This window comes from Scyliorhinus torazame, chromosome 7, assembly GCF_047496885.1.
Source record: "Scyliorhinus torazame isolate Kashiwa2021f chromosome 7, sScyTor2.1, whole genome shotgun sequence".
Taxonomy (NCBI): domain Eukaryota; kingdom Metazoa; phylum Chordata; class Chondrichthyes; order Carcharhiniformes; family Scyliorhinidae; genus Scyliorhinus; species Scyliorhinus torazame.
Window position 1 is genome coordinate 201,098,581 of NC_092713.1, and position 22,042 is coordinate 201,120,622.

General features: G+C 46.8%; 1 protein-coding gene and 1 long non-coding RNA gene across 2 annotated transcripts in view; one reads left to right on the forward strand and one right to left on the reverse strand.

Moving 5' to 3' along the window:
- Positions 1-5,124, reverse strand: part of LOC140426781 (slit homolog 3 protein-like) — a 925,338-nt gene extending 920,214 nt beyond the window's left edge. The window contains exon 1 of the mRNA XM_072511946.1: positions 4,025-5,124. Coding sequence (XP_072368047.1) covers positions 4,025-4,197 — 173 coding nt within the window. The 5' untranslated portion in view covers positions 4,198-5,124. The remainder of the gene's footprint in view (positions 1-4,024) is intronic.
- Positions 5,125-11,918: 6,794 nt separating this feature from the next.
- Positions 11,919-13,591, forward strand: LOC140426782 (uncharacterized). Its single transcript, XR_011948292.1, has 2 exons — positions 11,919-12,008; positions 13,019-13,591. It is a non-coding gene; the product is annotated as an uncharacterized lncRNA (long non-coding RNA).
- Positions 13,592-22,042: the final 8,451 nt, after the last annotated feature.

The window sequence follows — 22,042 nt, forward strand, 5'->3', positions numbered from 1 at the left end:
TCAATCCCATGACTAAAAGTTTTTTTTTGGGGGGGGAGGGGGGGGGAGTCCACCCCCAGCAGAACTATGCCTGTCATTCAGCCATTATACGCCCGGTTGCCAAATAAGAGGGGTGAGGTGGGGCTGCCAATCCCCAGGAACAGGAAGTCCCATCACAGAGAGCTGCTGGCCAATCAGAGGCCAGCAGTTTTCCAGCACCAGCAGTGTCTCCAGATGCGGTGGCCAGTGCCAGTACTGCAGAGAGGCTAACCGGAGATGGGCTGCATTGGATCTAAACTAGCTGTCGAGGCAGGGATCCCCCTGGGTGCCAAGCTGGCAAGTCCTGGTGAGGAGAAAAAAGTTGGAGGGGGGGGGCGAGTTGATGGTCAGGCCCCCACCCAACCTGCACCAACAGCCCATGTAGGGAGGCCTGGTTGGCATGGGCTTCTCCTGCCAGCGGTCAAATCCCAGTAGTGGCTGGGTGAGTCTCTGAAATCAGAATGAAGTGTCCACTTAAGGGCCTCAATTAGTCCAGTGACACACCTCCCTTCCGCTGGTAAAATTGCGGTGGCGAAAAGGGTGGGTGGGTTGGTAGCAGGAAGACCTGTGCCCCCCCCCCCCCCCCACCCCCAACCCCACCATCGCCTCCATCCCTGCTTTCCCAAATGCCTGAGGGGGAGTGGGAAATCCAGCGATATGATTCCAAGTTACAAAACTTTAAAACCTGCCCAAAATGACATAACAACTGAAGTGTTATGCTCAAACTATGATAACTGATCCTTAAAACTACAGTTTGTTGCTCTGTTGCTCACTTCTTACATACATGGAATGGTTTCGCTTAGTTAGCTGAGTGTTGCAGACCAAGCGTGGGTTCAATTCCTGTACTGGCTGAGGTTATTCTTGAAGGCCCCACCTTCTCAACCTTGCCCCTAACCTGAGGTATGGTGACCCTCAGGGTAAATCACCACCAGTCAGCTCTCCCTCTCAGCAAGGTAAGCAGCCATGGTCATCTGGGACTATGGCTAACTTACTTTTAGTTACATACAGTAGCACGACTATGAAGCCTTGAGTAGTTTTGTACCCTGTAATGGATATAAAGCTGTTCAGGCATCCAAATAAAGTACGTTTACCGTGGAGCATTCAGTTTCAGACACACCAGTCAAAACCCTTGTGAAGATATATCAGAACAAATGTGATTAAATTCTGCACTTATATAGACTCCTTAGTTGGGCAATGACTCACAATTATCAATGGTGCAAATGTTTAAATTAAATTGAATGGTCTCATTCACTTATTTGTGCATCACCAACAGCAGCAACCAGAGCTTCCAGAATAAAGCCTTCCCAAATCATACCTGCCTGTACCTCAGTCTGAGGTCAAGTATTAGCCGGGCCTTAATGTGTCATTTACAAAGCTTAGAAGAAACTAACTTCCTTTAACACTGTGTTTGCTGAGAGCTGAAAAGAGGCCAACAAATTAATCAATCACAGACAAAAATGTTTCATTTTTATCATGCAAGGTAACCCAGAAGTTCAGTAAGAAGATCTCCATCTGAGAACGGATTCACCTGTTTGTACTCTGTTCTGTGAGACGCTGCTGTCATTCAGAGTTACTTATTTAAATTCCATAGGATAGAAATTCCAAATGGCAAACCTCATGACCAGATGTTCAATGCACTTGTACCACTTTCCTGTGTGTATTATTTCTATGTGGATGTTAACCTGTTGAGAGTATATGGTTTAATGTTCACGTAAAAATAGCACACACAGGAATGTTGTACAAGTGTAAGTATTTCTATGTGAAGTGTGCCAATTGAATTCCAAAAGTCCTGTTCTCATACCATGCAATCCCACACACAGGTTCTGTTGTCTTATTTGTGACCTCATTAGCAACCAATCATCCACAAATGCAAAATGGGATTTAACTGGTGTAACACTGCATTAGTCACAGTATTTTAACATTGAAATCAGAATGAGCACAGAGTCCTGGTGTTCTTCTGCCCTGAAGGTATTATGTTTGTATCTTGAGTGATGGGTAATCAGCCTCTGCCCTGGCCAAGCAGAGAAACTCATGGGGTTTGACCAAAACTGGCAGAGGTGAAGATACGTTTGTAGCTTTTCCTTCCTGGCATGTCAGCTTGGCTCAATGATAGTAATCTTCCCGCCTCTGGGTCAAAAGAGTCTTGAGCACGTCGCCTAGGCTGACGCTTAATCACGGTGCTGAGGGAATGATGTACATTCGGAGTCCTGCATGAGACCTTTAACTGAGCTCCTGTCTGCCCTCGCAGGTGGATGTAAAAGATCCCACATCACTATATCAAAAAGCAGTAGGGTAGTTCTCCCCAGTGTCCTAGACATGTATGATATCTGGGCATAATCTCATTCTTGTTTGTGGAACCTTGGTCAGCACAAATTGGTTGTCGTGTTTCATACACTGTATCAGTGCACTTCAAAGCACTTTATTTGTCTGGTGAAGTAATCTAAGCACAAGCTAATAGGTCACAGCAATGTAAAATCATCACATACCACATGCAAATAATTCACAGCAACGTGAAATAAAAGGAGTATACTGACGTTATGTGCCCTGATGTGTAGGTGTCGGGAAGATTCTAGAACTAATAAATCATGTTAACATTGCAGTTATCTATTAATAATGTGGCATCGTCAACATGTAAATGCATTGTCTGTCAGGTAACTGGAACATACAGACCGGGGCATCTGAGTCTCAGCCCGCCCCTGGCTTGGGTTAAGTTAGCCAGGCTGCTCACAACAGTTTCTGTTGCTGACACTATTCACTGACCCCTGCTGGAAGGTTAATGTATATAGATGTTTGGTTTGGGCAGCATTGGGTTTAGCTGTTAACATACTTAAGACCAAATGGCCTCTGAATAGTGACGGTCCAGGTTTATGCATAAACAATAGCTGCTAGTTTAAGGTGTTGGAGGATTACTGGTGTAATTGGCAGTCGCAGCATTACCCAGCACCTTCAGCACAGGGATAGAGAAAGGTGGGGAAACAACCTCCCTCACAGCAGTAAACTGTTGTTCTTCACTCATGGAGGCTACGGGTACCTCGTTGTTGCTGCTCAACACAGGTATTCAGTGAACCCTTGGTACACAACCCCAGATGTTCCTGACTATAAAATACCCTGTGCAAAGATGGGGCCAGACTCTGATTGGATCATGACATTCGCAGGCATGGCAAGTCCCAAAGAGTATGATGCACAGTGTATGTGATAGCTACCCCTGCAAACCCCCGTCATTAGTTATGGATATCACTCAATGAACTTGCTCTGGTTACACCATCAATTCTTCTTTACGGATGTCAAGAGGCATTTACTGTACAGAGTACACTCAGTCAATGTTGCACGGCAGTGAGATTCAAAACATAACCAGAATTAACCGCTGTTATGTGTATAGTATTAAAATGTAATGTTATATGGCTGTGATTTCAGGCAGCTTGGGTATCCAGTGCCAGTAATAAACTGTTCAGGCTTCACTCTTGAACTTTATGACACCGTTCAAACCCTCTTTGATAATACCAATGCCTTAGCTTCATCCCCAGATATTGTTACCAGAAGCGACTACAAAGCTGAAAACATAAAACACCCAGTGAAAGGGGCATGCTCTACTTGTCAAACAGATGGCATTACCTGTCACGGCACAACTGGCACTTCACTATCTGCTTATGTGCTGGGTCCTCACCCTTACCCTGCCCCATCCTCCAAGATAGTCTCTAAGGAGCCTGTTTCATTGGAATGGCTACAGTGGGGTTGCTGCCTTGGCACTCTGTCGAGGCTAAGGTGATACATTGCTGATGGCACAGAGTTGGCTGGCTGGAGTTGTAATTAACTAATTCACCTCGCTATCCACCCGGGAAGGCAAACGATTCTGCAAGTTTAATGCTCTGTTTTTTATCATCTGAGATTTACAATTTAAAACGGACAGTAATAAAAGTCACTTTTCAAACAGATGTATTGAAGTACAATTTTCTCGTTGGAGTTTAACTACATCAATGCAAATGAAATATAATTCGGCTTTACTTACAGTCTCTCGATATTCCTGGGTATTCCCTTCGGAACTGCCTTTAATCCCAAATGATGGCAATCCACGTTGGATCCAGAGCAGACACAGCGACTGGGACACGCATGGGTGCAAACTCCACAAAACATCAGTGTGAGCAGGACAAATCCTGGGAAATTGTCTTTAAATCCCGCCATTCAGGAGGACGCAGAAAGAAGAAGCAATTGAAAGAGAGAGAAGAGAAAGAGAGACAGAGAGAAAGCACGAGAGTTCAAAGACTGGGGGGCAGGAACAGCTTCGACAGAGTTCAGCTTCCTCTTCACTAATCAGCTTAAAAAAGTTTTCCACGAACACAGGCAGTCGGCACAGCTCACAGCCCTCAGCAAAGCTGACCCCCGGTGAGATAGATCTTACTCCTCAAGCATCTAATTTGCAGCAGACTCTATTACAAGGCAGAATCGCCAGTCCCCTGCTAGTCCTACACTTATCCTGCAAACTAATGTCACGACCGATTCCAACCCTCAACCTTTCCCTCCAACTTTCTTTCACTTTGAAACTCCTGACTTTCAGGGAAAGTCTCAGAACGGCTTGCACTCCCTAGTTTCTTCAGAAAAGCAGGGGTTGGGGTGGGTGGGAGGGGGAGGAATTCCAGTCAGCAGACCTTTTTCTGACTGAACAGTTCTCCTGATCTCTCCCCTCAGCCTTTAAAAAAACTTTTGGGGGGGGGGGGGGGGGAGAAAAAAATGAAACAACCAAAAGCTCCAGGCAAAACCAGTGAAGTCTCTCTAGATGTCCGTCAAATCTGTCAACACGAACCCACACTCCTGTCACCAAATCCTAGGTGATCAATACCTCTAACTCACAGAGTGCTGCACAAACTCATCATCCAAACACTTTTGGGGGGTGGCCTGCCACTGATTGGGTCTTTGTTTTGTTTTCTCTTGCCTATGCTAAAGCCTCTTGCAAGTTTTTCTCACTCCTTGTGTTGCTGTGGATGTGATTTGTTGTAATATCCTGGAGTTGCTCCTTTCCTTTCCCAGCTCCGTACTCCAGCGCGCGTGTGTATTTTTAGTTGCTATAAAAGTTCTCTTATCCTCGCCCTAAATTCCCAGCAGAAGTTTCTACTGGTTCCCTCCTTGCTGATGTCACTGAACATGTTAGAATGAAAGAGCCCTCTCTCACACACACACACACAGACTTACAGGCATGCTTTCTACACTTTACCACACCCCTCTTTTTATGTACACACTTGCATGCTCTCTCCCACTTGCCCGACTTGCTCTCCTCTCTCACACACATGCTTCTTATCACACACATGGGGTAGAATTCTATGTTCCCCTGCTGGCGAGTTTGTGGGCAAAAATTCTTCGGCTGGCCTTCCCACTAGGCTGTTGGCCACCCTGACCTCGCCACAGTTTTACAGTGGGATGGATGAAGCCTATAGGTCGCCCATCTCTGTCCCCTTTCCTTATTTGAGGTCCCTAAGTGACCAATTAATGACTACTTGAGGGCCATTTCCCACCCTGCCTCAATTTTCAGGCTGGAGAGATGAGTTCAGAGCAGGGAGGGAGCCCATGCAGTGACCCTACTCAGACTTTGTGTGGGAAGGAGGGGGTGCCTCTATCACTGTTGCTTCACAGCGCCATGTCCAAAGTTCGATTCCCGGCTTGGTTCACTGTCTGTGCGGAGTTTGCACGTACTCCCCATGTCTGCGTGGGCTTCCTTCAGGTGCTCTGGCTTCCTCCCACAAGTCTCGAAAGACATGCTTGTTAGGTGAATTGGACATTCTGAATTCTCCCTCAGTGTACCCGATCAGGCGCCAGAGTGTGGCGACTAGAGGTTTTTCACAGTAACTTCATTGTAGTGTTAATGTAAGCCTACTTTTGACACTAATAAAGATTGTTATTATATCAAAGGCTTTCTTTTAACACTGGATGCTCCCCTCAAAAGGTCTGGCCACTGCAGATATTTCCTCCCCATTAACACTCCTAGCCCATTCTGCCCAGCTCCCCAGTCCTCACCTCCCATACCCACTGTATCTGGAGGCATTCAAAATGTACCTGGTCCCTGACTCTCAAAACTTAGGACGTGATCTACCAGCCATGTTACGCTTGAAAGGCAGCATGACGCGACATGGCAGTAGATACCGAGAGTGATTCTTCCAGGATCTACCCAGCTTCGAATGATCTAGTACGATCTCGCGAGACATTGTGATGTGAATCCTGCCCATTGTAGGCAGATCACTTTTTAGCAAACCTCCATATTAGAGTGAGATAGCTAGTCATACTCTAATATGCATTCCCACAATCTACCCCAGGCATTGTGATCTAACTCCTTTGCCTTGGAGACCTCGGGCGAGCGCCGTTCAGTGTTGGGCTCCACAATTGGGGACCAGATGAAACAGCACTCTTGTGGATCTCCCAGGGAATCCGAGGCTCCCAGGTGCTTGCCGTCTGGACAGGGTGACACCCTGGCACTGTCAGCCTGGCAGTGCCAGACTGGGTTCCAGCCTGCCCAGGTGGCACTGCCAGCTAGCAGGGGCCCTGCCATGGTGCCAGTGGCATCTTTCCTGTGATGGGGATCAGGCCTGGGGTGCCCTGCATTGGTGTGTGTGCCTGAGTACCCCCTTATAAGTGAGTTGGAGCTTTGCGGAGGGTTCGGCAGTAACGTTGGGGAGGGGGGGTTGAGAGATTGGGGTGCCATTTAAAAATGGCGAGTGGAGCTCCAAAGTGCCGAAAATGGGACAAAGTGTGGCCTCATTGGAGAGTTCCCCGTTTGATAGTGTGGGGTTTCTCGGTGGTCTGAGTGCCGGGAAACACCGGCTAAATGTGCTTGTTATGTGACTCTGTTCCCATTTGGGTAGATCGGCCCTTCAACTCTGGGGACTGATTGCAGTCCCAGTCTGTCCACTACATAGATCTTTAAAAATGGCGGTGTTACCTGGATGCAGAAGTACCACCAACTTTTCCGTTAATCCAATTTGGACTAATAGGGATAAGGGAACGGGCGTGTCTGACACAAGAGTGAAACCCAAATTCAGCAGGACCACTTGAACCTCAGGCCAGATTTTGGCTACCGAGATTGATGGCCCAGTTAGGAAATTTCCTGACTCATTGGATCCACCTCAGGCCCCATGTCACAGGACTTTCACTCCGGGGGTGGGGGTGATGCAAGATTAAGTCGGGCCCACCTGGAAAAAGACGTAGGGAGGACATGAGAGTGGGAAACTGCTGAAGCAGCATGGTTTAAAGGCCCACCTTGATTTGGTCTCAGTAGTTTGAGAAAATATTAGGTTCTCTAGCGCTCACAACACCCCCCCCACCCCCATCCTCCCCATGTGGCTCCTTATAATTTCCATTAAAAGACAATGCCAACGCACCAGTTTTCACCATGGGCTGACCATAAGAGTCAGGTGAAGTTGATAAAAAAGACTTCTAAAAATCCAATACATCTCCTTGTATACAGACGCGAAAGCAATCAATACCCCCATTTCATTATTTTAATATCATCAAAAACAAGCATCTGTTCATACTCCTAATCTTTTAAAGCTATCAAACTGCAAACTCAGACCTCCCTGCTGAGATAATTGTAGCTTTTGAAACTCAGCCAAGCATTCATAATCCCTTGGGGAATGTCAATACAAAACTCAATTGAAATGTCTTAAACAGATGCTACACCCTGTCAATTAAGGCAGCTTGGCAGAAGTTTTGTTTTAGCTATAATTGACAGCTGCAGCCAATTTCCTTTTACAATTTAGCGGGGGGGGGGGGGGGGGAGAGATTTAAAATACTTCAGAGCTTGACAGTTTGACAGTTAGACATTCACATATTCTCTCTCATTGTCTGTCATTCCGCTACATCCTCACCATTTCAAATATACATGCAGTTCTCTCCCACAACTGTCAGGGTGAGAAACTGGTTCATAAGGCATATAGGTTCTTGTTTTTATGAATAGAGGCATTGAGTTCAAAAGCAAGGAAGTTATGTGGAACCTTTATGAAAACTGGTTTGGCCCCAGCTGGAGTAATGTGTCCTATTCTGGGCCCCACACTTTAGGAAGGATACAAACAAGATTTGCAGAACTGCTTCCAAGCATGACTGACTTGAGTTGCCTGGATTGAGTGCAAAAGCTGGGGCTGATCTCCTTGGAGAAGGGAAAGTTGAGAGAAAGTTTGTCAGAGGTGTTCAAAATCATGACAGAAGACAGGACATGGACAAAGTTGATAGAATGCAACTGGGGCTGGTTTAGCACAGTGGGCTAAACAGCAGGCTTGCAATGCAGAACAATGCCAGCAGCGCGGGTTCAATTCCCGTACTGGCCTCCCCGAACAGGCGCCAGAATGTGGCGACCAGGGGCTTTTCACAGTAACTTCATTGAAGTCTACTTGTGACAATAAGCGATTATTATTATAACTTTGGCAGAAGGCTCAAGAGCCAGAGCACACCACTTAAAATTGATTGGCAAAAGAGCCAGTGGCAAAAGAGGGGGAACCTTTTTGCACAGTGAGTGGTTCGGTTTGGAATGCACTCCCAGACAGCCTGGTGGAGCAGATTCAACTGTGAGTTTCAAAACCGGCATGGATAATGAGCTGAAGAGGGAAAAACCTGCAGGGTTATGGGGGAAATCAATCTATGATTCTATGATAATCACCACCACTCAAAATTCCCATTGATCAGCACGAGCAGAGGGCACATTGCTCATATAACCGCTCCTGCCTCTCGCACATCTTGGAGATCGAATTTCTGTGTTTACAAACATTGCTTCAGGGTTTCTGTGAACCTCTTGTCAAAATTACGGCAGGTGGTGGGCAGAATTCCTGAGGAGATTCATTCAACCCATAAGCGCCTTCATTCCCTGTCACTCTTTCATTCATATAGCCATGCGCGCTCTCACCTACCCGCTCCACCTCGCACACATTTTCTCTAATTCCTGTGCTTTCATTCTCAGCGTCTCCAATTTATATATCACAAAGAGAAAGAAACAAGAGTATTTTTCTGACCTAAAATTACCAATTTCATCTGAGAAGAAAAACTTGCATTTATTTTGTGTCATTTACAACCTTTGGGTGTCTCAAAGTGCTTCACAACTGATAAATTACTTTTGATGCAGAATCACAGATGCACTGTTGCCAAATGCAGCAACAAACATGTGCAGAACAAGATCAAGTATTACGTGATAATGATCAGTTAATGTGTTTTTGGTGGTGTTGTTCAGGGATAAATATTGGCCAGATACTGGGAGGCTTTGAGTAGCACCATGGGATAGTTTACCCCTTTGACCAAGAAAACGGGAGCCTCAGTTTAACCTTTCATTTGAAAGATGCCGGGCTGGATTCTCCAGTCGCCGAAATCGCGTTCGGCGAACGGCCGGAGAAACACGTGTCCCAACCGAGTCGGGCGTGGCGCCGCCTTCGCGATGCTCCACCCCCTCCAAAGCAGCGCACTTACAGAGTACGCCGTGCACCGTATCGACGATCTCAGGCCTGCCCCAAATGCTCCGCCCCCGACCGGCCAAGTTCCCGACGGCACGGGACACGTGTGGTCTCATCCGTCAGGACCTCAGCGTGGCAGCTGCGGACTCAGTCCAGCACCGCCCCAGTCAGGGGAGGGCCGGTCCCGGGTAGGAGTGATATTATTTGGGGCTGGGGGCACTGTGGTGGGGCGGTCTGGGGCGCGCAAACCGGCCAAAGGGGGGGACTATTTCGGGGGCCGGGATCACGAACGGCCTCCGCCGTGAAGCACGGCTCAGCCGCTGCAGACCGCCGCTGTGCGCATGCGCGGCCACGGACCCAGCAATTCTCCGGGGCATATCGGCAGCTAGATCCAGGTGTTCTACGCTGCCGTCCTGCTGGCCCCCAGCGAAACGGGGAATTGGTGGCTGTTTTGCACCAGTTTTCCAACGCACCATTCCCATGCCGGTGTGGGACATTGCCCCAGAATTGCAGAATCCAGCTTGGTTCTAGCAAGAAGCACTCCCTCGGTGCGGCGGTGGAATGCAGACAGAATTTCCCCAGTGGTTTCCTTAAACTGTTGAGGTAAAGGGAGACATTTCTTGCAATAAAAAAAATTATTTTCTCTCTCGTGGTCTCACTTGGCAACCACTCTGGTTGAGGAGAAGACCTATTTTATTCTTTTACATGGCCCTGTTTTGGAGGCACAGACCATGTGCAGTATGTGATGCCATCGCAGATGAAATGCCATCCAGCTAATGCTGTTATTCTCCCTTTCCAACAACAACAATTACACATTGGTTTCCTTAAATATATCTGCGAAAGAGAACTTGACAAAGCAATACTGCTAATAGGGAAGTTGTTCTGGAGTTGCTTCCGTAAGGGACATCATGAACAAGATTCCACCAGACCTCCATTTCCTGCTGAACTGTAAATCCATTCTTTGGCACGCTTAATTTTTATTCATGGTCGGGTCATTTACTGACGAGGCCGATATTCATTGTCCATTCCTATTTTCCTCATGGAGTTGGTGGTGGTGAGCCTTCTTCTTCAACAAATGTAGAGATTTTGGTGGAAGTGGGTGGCTTGCTGGGTCACAGGGCAGTTTTGAGTCAATCATGTTGATGTGGGGCTGGATCCCTTATAGAGCAGCCAAGGTAAAAAGGGCAGGATTCCTTCGCAAAAGGACAAAGGTGCACAGCTTCATAGTCATTTTCATGACACCAGCCTTTTATTATCAGATTTTTTAAAAAAAATAGATTTGAAGTTCTCATTGTGCCGTAATGGGATTTGGAACTAATTTTCTGCAATATTACTCCAAGTCTTTTGATTGTTAGTCCAGTAATAGAACCAGTACACTAACATTCCTGACTTTGCTGAGGATACCAAACATAAGAAATCTTATGCAATGTTTATGATTGTGTTAAAGTATAGAAACTCGGGGGAATTAGCCACGTTGTGCGAGCTGGCTTTATGTCTATTGTAGCTTATACTTTTTCGAACTAACAAAATATTGGTTTACACAGTTACAATGCATGCACCAGAGAGAAAAAAATTCAGATAAGCACGATATCTTTCCCCTTTAAATACTCCCTTTGAAAAATGTTCTGATTTTTCACTGAACGTATTCTTCATGTGTTTCCAAACTGCAAGAAAGACCATGTAGACCATTGTGTGAGGAACTATTGATTGGAGTTCTCACACGATAAGAAACGATACAGGAAATGCTCATTCATGGAAAGGATCACCCACTTTAAAAATAAAAGGACACTTGGCTGGTGTGGAGCTAGGGTTTACTGACTAGAAGGCCCCAAGGCAGGGTGTGTGCAAAATGTTGTTTTAAGCGTCCATGGGATTGAGAGAAAGGGAAAATCAGATGTGATTCCAACTCTTGATATCTGTGCCGTGATCCCTGGGAGTAAATAGGTATCAATGCACCAAGGTGTCAGAGGAGTGAAGGTGAGGTTGTTGATATTATCAGAAAAATGGGAAAGGTAGATAGAAAATCTGTGGCTGGGGGGAGGAGGCGGAATAAAAAGATTTGCAGATTCACAATTAATATAAAAATCTGTCTGCCGTCAGTTTATTCATTTAATAAAGCTCTATGTTATGTTAATCTGTTCCTTAGTCCAGTTCTGTGCAGCGTGGAGCTTTCCTATTATTATAAGAATTAATTGATGAACTGTGGATTCTCACCATGAAATCCTATTTCATTTGGCATGTATTAAAGAAAATAAGTACCTCTGCAACTAATAGGCAAGATGTCCAACTGGATTTTAACAAAGGAAAGGTTTGCAAGGTGGAAGAGAGAGAAATCATGGAATGCTTTGTTTCCTTCAATTTGGAATCTTTCTGTTTCTAATGTTATTTTAAGCTCTTCCATAGTTGCATTGCCCCCTGCTGGAACTACCGCTCAATCTAAACTGCAGTATTTTTACATCTTTATTTCCATTCAGATTGAGAATTGTTCTCCAGGAGGAATTTCTTACGTGGTTGAGCTCTGTGCCTGACTGAGAGAGTTGTGTCTGTGCTCTCTGAGGCTGAAACATATAAATCTAGGTGAGTTATCTCATTTCAGCTTGATTAGTGGTCAGTCACGACCATTAATCTCAGTGCTTCCTGGGTTAGACAGCATAAAGAGTGGCCAACCTTCCCCTGATATTGGTCTAATTTCTTCGTGGGTGGGAAGGAGGCTGCCACCCACTGCCGTACATCAAGCCTGGGCGCAGGCGAAAGGTGCCGTGAGTGCCTTGGGCTCCACCGCCAGGACTGGACAGCAGTGCCGTAAAACAATGCACAATCTCCTCAGGGCGGCCAGGGTGAGTAACCAGCACAGTGCGCCTGGCACCAACCCCTGTCCTACACACCTGTAACCCTGCCTCCCCACCCAAAGGGCCAACGGACCCCACCCACACTGGCCGCAATGGCTGAATGTCCTGGCCACGAAGGCCACCAGCTAACCACACCTGTACTGCATGCGTCTGACAGCCTAACACTGTGCGCTTTCTGTCTCTCACTCCCCCCCCCCCCGCCCTCCCGCTGCCCCAGGAGAAGGCAGCCCACAAAGGGAAAAGACTGGAGGAGGACCACTGGACCTGCAGACCCTCACCGCAGTGGGCACTGGACCTAATGGGTGGGCCCGGAGAAAGGGCACTCATCGATGCGGAGGTCGGCAACGGGCGAGCAAATTAGAACCCGCTGATTTACAGTTTCCCATGACACATGGGTCACCAGCCCCACCACCTTCCCCACCAGTCCCACACTGCCCCACAAGCCTCCCCCACTCCCTCCACCCCACAAACTCCCCACATCACCTACTCCACCACCATCCATTCCCACACCACCCATACACCCCTCCACCACCACTGCCCCACAACACGCCAACATCCCCCTCCACCACCACCGCCCCACAACATGCCATTGCCCCCCCCACCACCATCGCCCCACAGCATGCTAAAGCCCCTCCTCCACCACCACCATCCCAGCACCACCACCACACCCAGCCTGCACCGCCACCCACCATCCCAACCATCCCAAACCAATTATGCGTCATGTCTTGTGTCTTGCAGGATCACCTGGTGATGAGGCGAGTCATTCTGAGGTCCCCCAACCCGAGGCGAATAAGTGAGGAAGCGGAAATGGACAGCGACAGGAGCCCTCGAACCGCAGCCCAGGACACACCGGAGCACCAGTCCGGGGACAACACTGACTCCCCGACACCCTCCACCATCCCAGAGACACTCACCTCAGTTGGGCACCTTAGTGAAGAGGCTCCTGGGGCACTAACTGGTGTGCACCACGCACGTGCTGCGGTACATCAGGTGAAGGGTGCAATGCCAGCGGGAAAAGGAAATCCCAATGGCCGATGAACTCCAGCCTATATCTTGAAACAGCCTCATGTTGTAACTAGAAGGACCACTGAGCTCAACTTACATCTGTGCATGTCAACAGCCTGTAAGAACCACGTGACTTTAACCTTTATTGGACTTTAAAATTATCCTTTAATCTATCCTCCCATTTTAAAATCTATTTTATATACTTGAACGCGTGTGTGTGTCTGTGTGCATGAAAGTTGGAGCATTTGTATTATTTTTCTTAAACCAGGTTAAGTACAATAAAACTATCCATTTTGTTGCAACAGAGTGAGGAGATGTCAACAAGCTCCTTTTGTTCAGCCTCCTTGGTTGGTCATGACAAAGGTCTTTAAAAATGTATTTTCCTCATAAATGCCTTTTGCAACCTAAATGTTACTGAGAAGCCAATAAAACCAGATTTTCTTGAGTTATGGTTATTAGTTACCAAACCCAAGACAAAATAATAAATATGTGTTATGACAAATGCACGCACACACAGGTCTTAAAAGTAAGCAAAGTTAGAGTCCAAATAAAAGCTACAATAATATACGATTAAGTCCTTTGCCTGTCCTTGAGATATAAATTTTTGAATGTTCCACCTAACCTGCACATCTTTGTGTTGTGGGGGTGAAAACTATACAGACATGGGGAGAATATGCAAACTCCACACGGACAGTGACCCAGGGCTGGGATTCGAACCCGGGTCCTCAGTGCAGCAGTCCCAGTGTTATCCACTGCGCAGCATTCCGCCCGCCACTTTGCATTTTTAATGCCTTCTTTTCAGAAGTCCCTTTTTGAAATGGTCCTTGACATCCCCAGGTGTGGAATTCTATGAGCAACATGTCCGCAGTGCAATTCATATCGTAACTTTCCAGAAAAGGTCAAACCTCCTGATATCAGGTCACTCATGGCAGCCATGTTTGCTTAGTGCCTTTCCTTGTTTTTTAGAAACTGGCCCTCGTTAAACAGTTCCATATGTTTTTGGTTAGCTGGTAGAGTTATAAGTAGGTCTCACTCAGTCTAATTTTGTCATGGTATCTTTTCTTTACAAACTAAAAAAAAAACGGCTGTTTGTATCCTTTGCAGTCACAGAACATAAACAGTTTAGCAAGCATATTCTTTAAAAAAAAAGGATGTTGTGGTCCACCTCTCCTCACCAGATCATGACATCTGCAGTTGATCCAAAAGAGTTTAAATTTGAATCTATCCAATGGGAAGAGAAGTTGATAAATGTTTGAAAAAGAAGGGGCATGGGCAAAATTCAACAAATCAGTGATAGAAAAGCATTATTAACTGAAAATGGGATTCTGTGCAATGGACCGATGGATAGATGGGAAATTCTATGAAGTGGGCTATGATTAATGAATAGGCTGCAAACCCCTGTGTAATAGAGATCAATAATGTCTTATGGAAAATAATTAAGAGAATCTTGTATAACAGGCAGAGATTATTGAGTCAGTTAGTTAGTTCTCCTGTGTCTAGTGATACATGATGCAATTCATTTCTTCCATCGTAGCCTTTCCAAAGCACGATATTTGATCCCAATCAGAGTATCAGCTTGACTTATATCAAACAAATTGTGGTCACCTATCATTAATATTTACATGTGCAAGTTCGTGACTGACTTGCCTTATTGGGATTGTTTCTTTAAAGAAAGCAATTTTAGCCGGTCTCGCAACTGTTACCAGAAGGACTAGTGGACCCACTTTTAGATGACTCCTGCCTTTCGATCTGCCTGGGTGGGCCTACCAGGAGTTATAGTCCCTCCACTAATACTCTTAGTAAGAGAAACAAGAAAGCCTTCCGACCATGTCAGGATGCAGTTTCTAAATGATGCAATGAGTAGCTGGGAGCATCTGTATAACAACCAAAGATCAAGTGGCAGAAAATACATCCAGCCCTGAGGTTTTAGTTGTTCCGGATTACGGGTTAGGCAGTAACACATAGTTCTGTTGAAAATGAATCAATAACATTTCAGGAGCCTCCATCTGATAAGATTCAAAGAGGGAATATTGAGTATTTTCTTTGAGAACATATTCCTCTTCAGTCAGAATTCCTTATGGTTACTATTGAAGTTCTTTGTACTGTACGTGAGTATGACCATTTTGGAAAGGTTTCTTTCAAAACAACTTATTGAGCTGAACTTATTTTCTGCAAAGCTGTTTTGAAGAACTGTCCACCAAGACAATAGCACGCTTGTCTCTTTCACTTTCTGGCGTATGTAGTGGAATTCTGGCAGAAATATCAACTTGGGTAGATTTGTACCAGACTGCTAAGACTAGTCTTGTGTGCAGCCTGTTCAGAATAAAAGGCATGAATATTTAGAGTCATTTGCTATTTAGAATAACAGGGATGAACCCTTGGGTTTTATACTGTATTGGATTCTAACTTCCTTTAAACATCAGTGGTCCAACTTTGAATCAGAAGCTAGAAAAACTGATATCTGTCCACTGAAGTGTGACGTAGAAGAGGAGAGATTCCTTGTGCAGCAATGGGTGGAGGCAATTAGCAAAATTAATATGTCGGTGTGGTAGTCACCACTAGCAGTATTATATGTATTACGGTAAGACACGTATAGTAGAGGTACATGGGTAAATCCCTGCCTGCTGGCTCCGCCCAGTAGGCGGCGTATAAATGTGTGTGCTCACCGGTGCTGCAGCCATTCTGGTTCCAGCTACAGGAGGCACAACATCTTTGCCCAATAAAGCCTCGATTATTCCACTACTCTCGTCTTTGTGGGTAATTGATAGTGCATCAGTCGGAGAATAAGTTTCCCCACAATAGCTGTTGTGTAGTGTCACTGTAAATAGGCCTCGGAAAGTTTACTTTGTTCAGTATTGTAGCAAAGTCAGAATTATTTTCAAATGGGTTGGAGATTTTCACAAATCGACTTATGCTAAAAGAAATCCCTTACTATTTTGCAAATTATGAATTGTTTAATCTTTGAAAACATGAACCCTTTTCTTGGAAAATATGAAGTGCAAGAACTTCTGTGATATTTTACCCCTGAGACCATGAAGAGTAGTCAGCACCAGAAAAACAATAGATTGCCTATCAAAATGACTGGAACTATTTGAAAAATGGCTGAGGGATATCCAATGATTATAATTTACTTGGATTTTTAGAAGAAGTAGAAGTTTCATAGAATTGATGTCAAATTAACGTGCAAGTAGAAACAGAAGGTGATGAAATATGGATCTGATTGCGTCTGGGGAGTTGTAAGCAATGCAACCTCAGAGGCCTCTGTAGCAAGCCCTCTGCTGCCTATGCTATTCACAAACAATTGATAAAATTCAAAGAAATCTGGACAGATTAAGTGCATGGGTTAAGGAGTGGCAGATGGAACTTAATGTAGATATAAATGTAATGTAATACACATTGATACAGGAAACATGAAACATGTGTACATCGGAAGGGCTCGATTTTCATTATGCCGATGGGACTGTGGAATCAGGTGAAGCTCAATTCCACCGCGATTCATCAGATGCCATCCCTAAGGGGAAAAAGCAGTAGAATCCCAGGGAGTGGTGACCTAATTGCGAGGCTCCCATTTTGTGATCGTCCTGTTTAAATGCAGGACCAAATAACAGTTTAATCCCACCAGGACACTATCAAACTGCTCACTTTAAATGACTTACACCATGGAAATTACAGGGAGGGAGGAGGCATTTATTAAAGCCGGGTATTGTAAATGAAGGAACAACCAGCCCTAGCTCAAAAAGGCACAATCGTGTTTCCACCTCAACCCTCTTAACTCGTGTCACTATTAAATTAACTGGTAGGATGGTTTTCATTGGAAGATGGTGATGAACTAGAATTTAGCAATCATGAAGGACAAGAATCTCTGACCGCCCCGTGGTATGTTTCTTTGCGGTGGGAGATGGGCCATTGGCCGGCGGCGGGGTCTTCTGCTCCCGCTACTGCCAGTGGGATTTCCCATTGAATCCACCCCATGCTGCTGGGAAACCCGCAAGGGGGGTGCTAAATGCTGCATTGTCGGCTGGACCAGAAGATCCCATCGGATCGTGAGCAGCCGAAAGATCCCTTCCTAAAAATATTCAATCAATTGCACAGAGATTCCTCCCTTGGATAATCACAGCTCAACGGTGATGTGAAGGTTAGGATCAAGGAAATTCTTCTGTGAAAAATATACAGAAAATAGTGTGGGCCACAAATTAGGATGCACTGACTGATGCATTGGCATTCCCAATATGTCCCAGCTCCCTGCTGTTGGTGCTGAATCAGAAATCTTCACCCTACTGGGGTGGCGACACATTCAATCAAACCAAAAAGCAGTAATACGTAGTAGCATTACCAAGGTTTTCGGATTTCAACCCATTAAGTGTACAATTGACAGCTCAACAAGTGGCTATTGGAATATTCCTGGAGGCTCAGTATAATTGGCCGTTCAGTTCTGCACCTTTCGTAGGACTTTCAAACCCCTAGAAACCTTGAGCATAATACAGCGCACTACAGCATGTAATTTACAGACATCAAAAGTAACCCACTGCTTATCCAAATTGGCAGATCTTTCAAGATATCGCTCACTGTCAGATATACATTCTTTTTTTAAAAATCTGTTTATTCTCCTCGTTTTCAACGTGTTCAACAATAAACAACCAAAGAAAAAAGAACAAATACAATAACAATCCCCCTCACACAAACCATCCCCACTCAATATACAGACCAAAATATCCACCCATATATTACAGGTAAAAATACACAAATTAACAATCTGTAAACAGTGTAGCCAAAGACAACAATACCGCCAGCTCCCCTCTTGCACCCCCCTGATGTTCAACGGCAACGATTTCTCGGAAGTGTATAATAAACAGCCCCCATAAATTGTGAAACCCTTCCTTCATCCCCTTCAGCTGAGAATTCACCTTTCCGAGAGTCAAAGAAATTCAAGTAGGTTCCCCCGCCAAGCCGTGTCACAGGATGGAGAAGCTAACCTCCACCCCAACAGGACCGACCTCAGGGCAATCAGCGAGGCAAAGGCTAACATCTGCCCCCGCACCCGCCTGTCCCCCGAGCCGGTCTGAACCCCTGTAAAAGGCTTCTAGGGGCACTGGTTCCAAGTTCACGAGCACTACCCCCGAGATGACCCTGAAGAACTTCCCTCCAACAAACCCCTCACATTCCACGGTAACTATTCTAACCGGGGGTCTCTCACCTCCGCCCTCCCCTCCTATCCACCATCCTCATAACTCCAGGCCCTGCCCACAGGGCTTGGCCTGCCCTGTCCCATTGTTACCATCGAGCTCCTCCCCCCTCCCAGAATCCTCCCATCCACTTCCTCTCGAAAACACCTCACCCAGTATCGGTCCCCTCCCCCAACTTTTTAAGATATACATTCTTAATGACAAGTCAGTTGTACTGTGAAGAATATAAGATATCATTTGGCTGGTGAGTTTGAATTATATTTTACCTTGACTGTCCCCTTAAGGTCGCAAACTGTTGTAAACATCCTTTGGTACATTTTGGATTCACTGGTTTTGATGACAGAATTTTGTGTAAGTTATCATTGCAAATTATAATGCATAATGTTTGAAACTTTCTTGCCACAGGTCAGTTCTGGGGAAGGTGGAATCTGCACAAGCCAGACAGTTTACACCTGAACAGGACTGGGATGAATATCCTCGCAGGGTGTTTTGCTAGTGCTATTGGAGGGGGATTTAAACTAGATTGGCAGGGGGATGGGAACCTGACGGGAAATTCAGAGCAGAAAACAGATAGAAAATTAGTGAATGACTCTGAAAGGCAGATAAAGGATAATGTCGTGTTGGGTGTTCTGATGCACAAATGATCCAACATGGCTGTAGATGGTACAACTCTGCTTTATTGTCTAATCAACGGTAACAACTAACTACTGGCTTGGGTACATGCTTCACCAGCTAACCTGTGTACCCAGCCCTATCACTATCTTGGTGAGGCACTCAGCACATGGTCTATGTCTGAGTGGCACGCTGTGAGCTCTGTGCTCTGAGCTATCTCCTGGTAGAATGAGCAGGAACTGTGGTGTTCCCTGTTTTATAGTGCGTGTGCTCTCACTGGTGACTGGCTGCGATGTTATGTGTGTGCTGGTTGGTCCAACTGCCTATCCATCAGTGTGTGTGTGATTGCACCATGATATGCTGATCTGGATATCATGACATCCCCCCCTTTCACAAAGGATATGTGCCTACATGATAATAAATAGAAATGTATACTGAGTGCATCTGAGTATGTGTGTGCAACATGTACATGAGGCTAAACTAGATACAGAGGAAGGTGTCAGGTGCAACAGAACAACGACGTTGTACCAATAACAGAACAAATGCAATCAACAAATGACGAGAGAAAACTCTGGAACAATGAACGACAAGAAAAAAAAACTCGTTAACAGTACTGTAAAGCAATTCAGTGACTCCAATGTGCTAACAGGCTCATAAGTCAAGTCTCTCAGGTGGGCGACGAATTTGGGTTGACCACCTCAAGGGTGGGTCAGGATCCACCGGCTAAGGAATGGGCCTGGCCACGGGTGAGAGAGGAAGAGGCAGAGTGGCAGGAAGCTCAACAAAGTCGACATAAGGGACAACAGGAGGGCGTGGTCTCGTAGTGAGCGCGGAACCAAACGAAGGGCCCGCCGATTACGGCGGCGAATAGAGCCATCAGGCATACGAACCAGGAATGAGCAGGGAGCCACGTGGCGGAAAACCTCGGCGGTTGCCGACCAGCCACCCTCCGGTAGGTGTATGCGGACGTTGTCTCCAGGCGCCAGGGTAGGAAGATCAGTCGCCCGAGCGTCATGTGCCACCTTCTGCTGAGCACGCTGTTGTTGCATCCTTCAAGCATGGTCGAGGTTAGGAACATGAATGGACGGCACAGTGGTCCTGAGGCTGCGACCCATCAACAGCTGGGCTGGCGAGAGGCCCGTGGACAGTGGGGCCGAGCGATAGGCCAGCAGGGCTAAACAGAAGTCAGATCCGGCATCAGCAGCCTTGCAGAGGAGCCGCTTCACAATGTAGATACCCTTTTCCGCCTTGCCATTCGACTGAGGATGCAAGGGACTGGACGTTACGTGTGTGAAGTTATGTGAAGTGACAAAGGAAGACCATTCCTGACTCGCAAAGCAAGGCCCATTGTCAGACATGACGGTGAGCGGAATTCCTTGGCGAGCAAAGGTTTCATTGCATGCCCGGATGACAGCTGATGACGTTGTGTTGTGCAGGCGTATGACCTCCGGACAACGTGAGAAGTAGTCAACAAGAATAATGCAGTCCCTGCCGAGAGCATGAAAGAGGTCCACGCCCACCTTCGACCAGGGGGACGTGACCAACTCATCAGGCTGAAGTGTCTCAGGGGGTTGCGCCGGCTGAAACCTCTGGCAGGTGGGGCAATTGAGCACCATATTGACGATGTCGTCGCTGATGTCCGGTCAGTACACAGCCTCTCGGGCCCTCCGCCTGCACTTTTCAACTCCGAGATGGTCTTCGTGCAGTTGTTCGAGGACAAGCCGGTGCATGCTGTGTGGGATCACGATCCGGTCCAACTTCAAGAGGACACCATCAATGACGGCCAAGTCGTCCCGGACGTTGTCAAATTGTGGGCACTGCCCCTTGAGCCACCCTTCTGTCATGTGGCCCACCACACGTTGTAGAAGGGGGTGAGCCGCAGTCTCACGGCGAATGTGGGCCAGACGTGCATCAGTGGCCAGCAGATTGGCCGATATGAAGGCTACCTGTGCGTCGACCTGACAAACGAACCCCTCCGAGTCGGGCGGTGTGTTGACCACCCTGGACAGAGCATCTGCGATGATGAGATCATTCCCCGGGGTGTAGACAAGTTGGAAGTCGTACCTCCGGAGCTTGAGCAGAGTGCGCTGGAGGCGAGGGGTCATGTCGTTGAGGTCCTTCTGAATGATGCCAACCAGGGAGCGATGGTCGGTCTCCACAGTGAACTGCGGAAGACCATATACATAATCGTGAAACTTGTCGATGCCAGTCAACAGGCCTAGGCACTCCTTCTCAATCTGCGCATTGCGCTGTTCTGTGAGGGTTATGGCCCGCGACACATAGGCGACCGGAGCCCATGATGAGGTGTCGTCCCTTTGCAGGAGTACCGCCCCAATGCCAGACTGGCTGGCGTCAGTTGAGATCTTTGTTTCCCGTGTGGTGTCGAAAAACGCCAGTACCGGGGCGGTGGTGAGCTTGACCTTGAGCTCCTCCCATTCACTCTAGTGTGCGGGCAGCCACTGGAATTCCGTTGTCTTTTTGACCAGGTGGCGAAGAGCAGTCGTGTGCGAAGCAAGGTTAGGAATGAACTTCCCCAGGAAGTTGACCATCCCGAGAAAGCGCAGCACTGCCTTCTTGTCTGACGCTGCTGCATGGCTGCGATGGCTGCCACTTTGTCGGCATCCGGCCGCACACCCGACCGGGAGATGTTGTCCCCCAAAAACTTTAGCTCAGTCTGGCCAAAAGAGCATTTGGCTCGGTTAAGGCACAGGCCCTGATCCCCTATCCGTGCAAAGACACACTGGAGACGACTGATGTGCTCCTGTGTTGTGGTGGACCAGATGATAATGTCGTCTACGTAGACGCGTACCCCTTCGATGCCCTCCATCATCTGTTCCATGATGCGATGTAACACTTTGGAGGCCGAAATGATGCCGAATGGCATCCTATTGTCGCAGTATCTGCCAAATGGAGTGTTGAAAGTGCACAGCTTCCTGCTGGACTGATCCAATTGAATCTGCCA